The following is an 8,699-nucleotide window of genomic DNA, read 5'->3' as shown; positions in this document are numbered from 1 at the left end:
AGGCGCTATAAACCAAAAGATTATTTAAATTAAACATGTCAACGCCAGTATTACCTGATAGGTTTACTGAAAAACAGTATGAATCACGAATAATTAGGGCATAGGAAAACCCGCATATTATTTCTGTGATTCGGTCATTCTCTCTTTATGTGAAACAATAACGAACTTGAATGCAAAGAGCAGTGCTCAGTAACATTTTCAGTGACATTGGGGTCAGCGAAAGTTCTTGTCATTGTACTTAGAGACACCGTAACATCACACGTAAAATGTATTTACGTGCATATGAAAGACAATCATGTATGAGTATCAAGTGATTTCCTTTCATGGTTTCAACCAATCATACGAGGCTGTACATGAATTTCTCTCTATCTCGGTACAATACATCACATTTAGTGCTCCTATCGACCGGCTTACATGCGGCATTATACATATCTTAGATTGATCACACATATAACTGCTGCTGCGTTCCTTGAGAAAACATCTGTCCTTACACAGATCCGTTCGCGATCACATCAAAGTAATAATAGTCTGCGAGTTTAGATGGATTTGTTTTCTCTTTCTCTCCACTTCGTTTCTCAAAACTGTGGTGATAGAAGAATAAACCCTTGTTGCCTTATTAGAGGGACGGCATTTCTGTATATCTTCCCTTTGACTATGAGCAAGCGTTTCAGTTCAGCCTGGGAAAAATATTAAACATTAATGCGCTGAAACAGGCATAGATCTTTGAACCAGTCGGTAGCAACGTCACAGAAATTGTATTCTGCGCACGATGCTGACTCCAGATCATATAGGCTATAAAACGCACGTGCTCCCCAAAACCCGCACAGAGAATAAATATGTCACCAAAAGTATTCGAATGCTTGCATTTGTGAGATATGTGGTATTCTATAGCGGTTTTACAGTATTTCAAAACTCTTCTTGACGGGCTTGAAATTTTGTGTCAACATACTGGTCAGCGTATTAAAAACGTTCAGATGAAACAAACCTATGTGCTTTTTGGCCTTCCTTACCAAACAAAAATATGCATGCATGTAAAAGCACACCCCAAAAAGCTCATTAATAGCATGAAGAACATTGAATTTGCTGAGAGCGAGACAAGTGTTGCCTATTTCCTTTTTAATAGTATAGTCACCATCACACAACTTCACGCGACCCTTCTGCACAGGCATATCATGGATTGAGCAAAAAATGAAAGGCAACATCCAATAAAAAAGAAATAGCGGAAATATCAAGACGAAACAAACAAAATGTATTTGAAAATGATATATTAAAAGTGCTTTTGACTTTTCATGTCTTTTATCTCTGACTGATGATTGACTCAACACACACACTCGCACACACATACGACCAAGAAAAAGTTTCACCGGTGTCCTCTCCTTCAAAATGTCCATGAGGTCAGATTTTGCCGAAGTTGCATGTCCATAGCATCAAGTGGGGGGGAAGGCTCAACCATCAGTGAAATTGTCATTGCGATTAGACTGTGTCTTATTTGTCTAATGTTTTGCTTTATTTTTAAATTCTCACTTCAATTTTAATTCTTGGAGAACATATCTTCAACAACATATATCGCACTCATTATAAGAAGCAAAAGGTTATATCAAAAATCATTAGTATAGAATCACAGAAAAAAACTGGTTTAGAACCAGAAAAAATACAAAACAGAGATACATAGACACAGGACATTTCTTATAATTGCTTGGAAATTTCTTTCCCGCTAAGTCTTGCTCATTTACTGCGCATATGATGTTCTTCATTTTAATTGTACGTATTTTGTTCTTTACAAAAGAAAAACAAAAACAAAAGAAAATGAAAATAAAGACTAGTATTTTACAAAATGGAGAGTGTTCTTGATGACGGCGATGGATTTGCACGGGAGTACGTCCAGTTCTTTAATCTTTGTACATTACATATTCCATTTCGGTCCCAGAAGACAAAAAAGAGTGTCTTCCTAAGTGGTCAGAAATTAGGTCCTATATATATAGTCTTCTTGAAAGGGCTTGCAGAATTTTGGTCCTTTAGTCTTTTTGTCTCACTCGCTCATTCGGATCATTGAATGGACATGTAGGGCCAGTTGAAGCTGCTCCCGGATAATAACATATCCCTGATGAGGGTTTCAATGGGAGTTTTACCTACCAAGCGAACGAAGAACAGCTGTTCAATTACTGACGAAGAGACAGTGCGGAGAGAAGGCAGTCGCAGCAAAAGCTTGCCAAAGCGACTGGGCTGGTTCGGGTACTGGCTCCTCACGTACTCCTCCAGGGCGCACTGAGACTTCTCTTGCAGGCTCTCGATGTGTGCAGCATCTGACAGGCCGCAAGCGTCTGAGTAGACAAAACACAGCACAGAAAAGAGGCCCAGGTTATCATTCAGCATCAGCATTACGTGTTGTTGACAAAGTGAGATGAACAAACACGAGCCCAACATCATGCATCACGCAGCGTATGAGGCTGCCTGTAATATAAATAAACAATACGACTGCGCAATCCCTCAAGAGTAACAGAACGTATTCCCTGCGTTGTAGGGGACATACCACATGCGCGCTCACAAATCAGACTAAACAAAGTGTTCGTAAGGACGAGGGCGCATAGTAAGCTTGACTGAAGAGGGTGGAGAAGGCGTCAAACATGGAAATATCCAGCAACATATTTGAAAGAGTATTTGGCATGGTAATAACAGAATTATAACCTAATTGCTTTCCAGATGCTACCGAGTCATTTCTCGTGCGAATCCCTGTACCAGCAGTTGCCTCTGCTGTGAGTTTGAATGAGGAGGCAAGGCCGCTGGAAGCAATCACATTTATTATTAGACTTGCCTGAGGACACAATCGCCTAAATTTACGAAAAGGACATGTATTTTACAGAAAACTGCTCTGGGTCAATAGTGTATGTCAATTAATGACATTACGTCAAACATATTTGCAATAAACGCCAATGAAGTAGCCTAAACACATAGCTCAACCACTGGGACTGCTAGAATCAGTTCAGCCAAACGTCCTTTCTCTTGAACACCATCGCCAGGCCAATACGCATTTTGTCAGCATTCTAATATGGCGGCTCTGTTGAAGATATTCAAAATAAGAGTTTACGTCTTGTTGAATTTACGACTCAAAGTGTAATGGCGTTGTGTGCAACGTGCCTCGGCGACTGATCTTAATTGGACTGGACTAGAACACACTGCGGTCAAATACAATAACCTTCTGAACTTCTGAACTGTGCTAAGTCCTTGCTAAAATCTCTCAGTAATGTGACCTCATGGGCCACTTTACGCTGCATGTGCAGAAAGCACTGCTATAAAAACAGAGACAATTCAGCAAAATAGCCTACAATATTGTGTTTCGTACGTGTAGGACTGCTACTGTTAATAGTTTACTTAACGATTTACACTTAATAAGAAAGAACTCGAGAAGATACAAAACCAAGGGGCGCATTATGAATTGTTAATCCATCACGTGAAACATATGACTATATGTTCAAAATGTTATGCAGCACTTCGGTCTGGTAACAAATCAGAAGATATAGTCTAGGCTACTAATTATTATCGAAACATATTGCTTTCAAGTCTTACGAATAAGGAAAACCTGATTTACCGAAGTGTCTAGAAGTTGTTCTAAAACGTTACCCAGTCCAGACCCAAATATCTGAGTGCTTTGTAATTCATTGTTAAGAATGGCAAGGAACGTTCTGTGTGAGACTGACGTCATTGAGAAAAGAATAGCCTATAACGTTACATTTCGGTGGCAAAGATTAGATGTTCAAAACATAAACAAATGTTTTTACATTTTTGGCATGCTTTACATATGCTAATCAACACTAACGCATATTTCTGAAAATTAAGGCAATACACAAAGTGTAAACCGAACCGTGGCCTACTTTAACTTCTTTAACGCCTCATCTTATTTTCACCTTAGGGAAACAGACTACATATTTTATGGCTACACTACAGAACATAATCAGTAAGCTATAGTCTCGTTTTAGACACGTTTTGTTCATATATATATATATATATATATATATATATATATATATATATATATATATATATATATATGTGTGTGTGTGTGTGTGTGTGTGTGTGTGTGTGTGTGTGTTAAGCCTGCACCTTTGCTCAACAAAGACGTTTAGTTGTATTGACTTGATTGTATTTCCAACTGCTAATATATATATATATATTATTTAATATATATATATATATTAAAGTTGATATTATTCATAACATTTCATTTAAATTTTAGCATATGAAGATCAAATCACCGTAATTAAGACATAAAAATACGCACGTAATAAAATTACGTTGTTATAATATCAGAAACAACAGTGCGTAAACCTTAATAGTGTTATTATCGTTTGTTGCTCAGAAAAAAAATACTAATATAGTATAAACATATATTACGATGCTAGAGGTGTGAGGGCAGTTTGGTGTCGATCAATGTTTTGGCAAAATTGTTATTATTATTTTTTTTTATTTTTTTTACTATTTGGCAAATTAACCCATCATTAAATTGACTAACACCAGTCTGACGGATATTTCTGCGAAGGCTATAATAAATATAATTTTAAATATTAGGCTACCCTAGCTTAAAAGCAATTGTTAATAATAGCAACCTTTTCTCAACAGAGAGGGCCCCAGATGTATATTTGTGTATGTATACTGTGGCATCGTATACAACTGTGAACGTTAAGCAGATTTAAGAGAGATATTAATGAGATCTACACTTGATTGAACAAATATTGGCCTAAATATTTTCCAAAAATATAGAATTAATGTGAAATGCATATTCAAGCTCATAAATTGAATTTATGCTTTATTGTCAGCCTCCACTAATATTATAAATAATATTTAAAATAATATTATCGGTTGACTACAATAATAGGCCTATATGACACTTTGTATTACATTAAATATTGTGAATGTATTTTAAATACATTTGAAATAGGTCTACCACTTGTGCGCTAAAGAGATTTTACAGCACAAAGCCAGCTTGAGGCCCACTAGTGAAGCTTCGATGCCGAAGCTTATCCACCCCGTATTGCATTGCCCCCTTATGTCTGTAAGTAGGCCTCGTCTCACACACTCACCTGATGTGAAGAGCACTATTGCCTTAATGCAGCTGTATTCTGCAGAATCGACGTGCAGTGCTTTGAGCTTCTCGACTTGTTCCTGGAAGATACGAATGTGATCCATGAAGGCCACGACGCGATCCGCCGACATGGGCGAGGCGTGCAGGCCGGCAGCGGCAAGCAGTGGGGCCACATGTAGGGGCATGGAACACTGAGCCGCGTTTAGCACAAATAACTCGCTCCATGTCAGTCTGAGCAGGGACACCTGGTCGGTGATCTGCAGGTCTGGAAAGAAAGGGATGTTCCTCGCCCATTCCACAGCACTGAAGAGCAGACGAGCCGCAAGCTCACAGATGTTCTCGATCCCCATAATATTATTGGGCTGCATGCACTGGCTGCCATAGCGAGACGTAGGATAAGGCTCTGCCCGAAGTAGTAACGAGATGTATCCGGAGAGATAGCAATGACCATTCAGAGGATCCCCGTTCGTTAGCGCGTACTGGCCCGGGTTCGGTTGGGTTGGAGGCATTCTTCCTCGCTGAACCGCTGACAAAAAGAAAGAAAGGGAGAGGAAATGTACATCTAAAACTGTGAAACATCATGTTGAAGCTTTACTTCGAGTGCATGAGTAGTCTGGACTGGTGTTTAACATCTACGAAATTACAACTAAATTACGAACTATTTGGCACTGCGTTTCGGGGGAAAGAAATACTTTCAAATGGTCCTTGAATTCATATAACCTATTATTAGGCGGTGATGTTTACCTTTGTTTATGGACTTCAATAGCTAATATGAAGACACACAAACACTCTCTAGCTCTTTCTCGTTTTTTTTTTTTTTTTTTTTTTGTTCACACACACGTACACAGGAACACATTACAATTGTTTATGTTTTTTGTTTGATTTGTATGTTGTAAACACTGTGGACGAGGATCGAGCTTAAATCTCGACTACTCAGAACTAGTTCAATTACAGCAGCCTCTTTCTTGTTACAAATACTACACTCCAATATTACTTTGCCTGAAATATACATAGATTTGTGTGTAGTAATAAGTTTACAGGCAATTTAATGATTAATATACTAACTCTCAAACAGATTTTTTTTAATCCACAATCGAGCACGAAGACTTTGTTTTTATTATTGATAAAAAAGCATTTATATATAGGCATTATCTTACGTTGAACTATTTCTTATTTTAAGACAATTTAGGGGTCATTAATAGCAGTTTCGTTCTGCTCAGTTATTAAGAGTAGACTTGCAAAGGCCATTGTTCGCATACTGCTTAGGCTGAGAGGGAACAGGCAGGCCTCTAAACGCTTACTCTAAGCTACGGCGTAAAAACAGATCCACATCTTATTTTCAAAGATAAAACTATAGCACCTTATTTCATTTAAGTGTACAATAAGTGGTTAGTGCGTGTAGTAGTCTTTTCGGTAGGCTTGTGCAGTCTTTCAGCACGCACGCGCGCGCGCAAACACACACACACACACACACACAGACACTTTATCCTTCTCTTTCTCTCTTTTACACGCATACAGTGTTCATAGGTGACTTTAATATATCATGTAATTGGCTGAGTTGAAAGGGTGCATATGATGCTTGCCTATCTATGTGAACAATATCACTTGTATTAGATGCATGCTGCTCTTGCCTATGCGAGCGGATTTACTACTGCATGTACGCGCCCTCTGACACTCTTTAGTAAGCAATCACAGCGAATTTATTTCGCGTTTGTATGTGTATATGTGCGAGCTTTATGTAACTGGCTCTGAACAATAAACATGTGTGTAGCAATAGAGTGTTGCGTTTAGAAAAATATATTCACCTTCCCGCCGCATGCCCACTTTTAAACATTTCTTCAGCCGACAATATTGGCACTGATTACGATGGTGCTGGTCAATAGGACAGTTCCTGTTGGCACGACATGTATATGTTAAGTTCCTTCGGACACTCCTCTTGAAGAAACTTTTGCATCCTTCGCAGGTGAATTGACCATAGTGCTTGCCGCTCGATTTGTCCCCGCAAACAACACATTCTATATGCTGCTGACTCTGTCCAGAATTCTGGCTGCCCTTGTCGCCAGCCGTCCCTGGTGTGGACGGGGGTCCTGGCTGACTGGGAGTCTGCGGAGTGTGTGGTGCCGCTGACGCCGCCTGCTGTTGCTCCCTCGCCGGCTGAGCTGCTGGATTGGGGCCGCTCGGAGGTCCTCCGGCCACGTCTTCCTGCGGATCTCGCCATACGCTAACTACCATTGCCATATCTCGGGCCCGAAAAGTGCTTTCAAGCGAACTGGTCGCTCGGATATCGGAGCAGGGAAAAGGGAAGTCTTGAACGAACGGCAGCGCGAATTCAAATCGGAGCACTCAATCTCATAGGGAAAAAAGTAGAAGCAGAAAATGATCAATACATTCAAAATACCGCAGTCGATAGAAAGGCACCCGATCAGGATATGCAATTGTCGGGAGGCCAGTTCCAAGGTAAATTGCAGACAGCCATTCGGGAACCCAATCGTGTATAGAGAAAGCGATCCCAGACGCAATAAAAAAGAAAATCAGTTTTCTTAAAAAATACCGCAATAAAAATTCTTCACGTTGAAGCAAAAATAATAGCTTTCTGGTGGACCGGAGATCCAAAGTGCTGTGCAAAATAAATTCCCCTCTTTTTTCTTCCTTGCTCCTCTCTCCGTCTTCGCGGTTGAAGAGGAGGAAACACTGAAGAACGGATTTCTCTATCTATGTTCATGAATAAAGCTCATCTGGTCCGACGAAAGAAAAAAAAAAAAAAACAACGTCGCCCGAGTGCCTATGTAGTTTCACCTCTCCAGTAGGAACAGAGCAACGATAAAAAGAAGAAGAAAAAAAGCCAACTAATGGAATATGTAAGGAGCAGAGACTCAAAAAAAGAATGCGTTTTAACGGGAGTACCAGCGGAGCAATGTTTCCGAAACGGAGATCTGCGCGAATGTCTGTATATAGTGAACTTTGACACTACTATTGAAACTGACACGTTTCTATGGAGATCGCTGCGCCTTATATGGTGCTCGTGTCAAGGAGCCAAGAGAGGGGCTGCTGGCAACTGATAATCAAAGGCGACTGACTGGTCAGAACCCTGCATCGGGGGGGAGAGAGAAAATGGGAGGCTAAGGTTAGCCAAGCCTCCTTCACTCCATTGGTTAGAGTCCTCGCTCCTCGCTACCTACGACTGAGGGCTCTGACAAGCACAATTTACATTGCGCTCGCCCCTGCGCGGCTATTTACTTTGAAACCCGATTAGAATGGACCGTCTATTGTCACAAAAAGAGGAAGAAACCCCAGAAAGAAGCGGCTAAAAGCGGGATGAAAGCAATAAGCGAACTATACGCGCACGTGAAATATAAACAAATGCGAGGCAGAGAGAACTGGTGCGAGCCTCACAAAGTTGAAAGTATTGTGTTCAAAGCTGTAGTCTTAATTACAAAAATACCCATCGCAACATCCAGATATGAACTATGAAGGTCCCATTGACATTTTACGTAATTTGACAGAACAATACTGATTGGAAACTGCATATCAGTGCATAAAGCTGATTTTCACGCGTCACTTATATTCATATAGTTCTCAGTAAAACGATCAAATAAATAAATGAAAAACGTATTGGGACTCG

The 8,699-nt window shown here is 40.0% G+C and overlaps 1 protein-coding gene across 1 annotated transcript; it reads right to left on the bottom strand.

Moving 5' to 3' along the window:
- Positions 1-1,099: 1,099 nt before the first annotated feature.
- On the bottom strand, positions 1,100-8,175 carry nr2f1a (nuclear receptor subfamily 2, group F, member 1a). The gene is made up of 3 exons (XM_084114776.1): positions 6,883-8,175; positions 5,076-5,603; positions 1,100-2,321 (listed from the first exon to the last, which is right to left on the bottom strand). The coding sequence occupies exons 1-3, from the start codon at positions 7,313-7,315 to the stop codon at positions 2,047-2,049; spliced, it is 1,236 nt and encodes a 411-aa protein (XP_083970902.1). The 5' UTR covers positions 7,316-8,175; the 3' UTR covers positions 1,100-2,046.
- Between the last annotated feature and the right edge of the window lie 524 nt (positions 8,176-8,699).

Source organism: Abramis brama, assembly GCF_963993115.1.
Source record: "Abramis brama genome assembly, chromosome: 5".
Lineage (NCBI taxonomy): Eukaryota > Metazoa > Chordata > Actinopteri > Cypriniformes > Leuciscidae > Abramis > Abramis brama.
The sequence above is the reverse complement of the archived record's forward strand: the minus strand, read 5'-3'. Positions and strand labels throughout refer to the sequence as shown.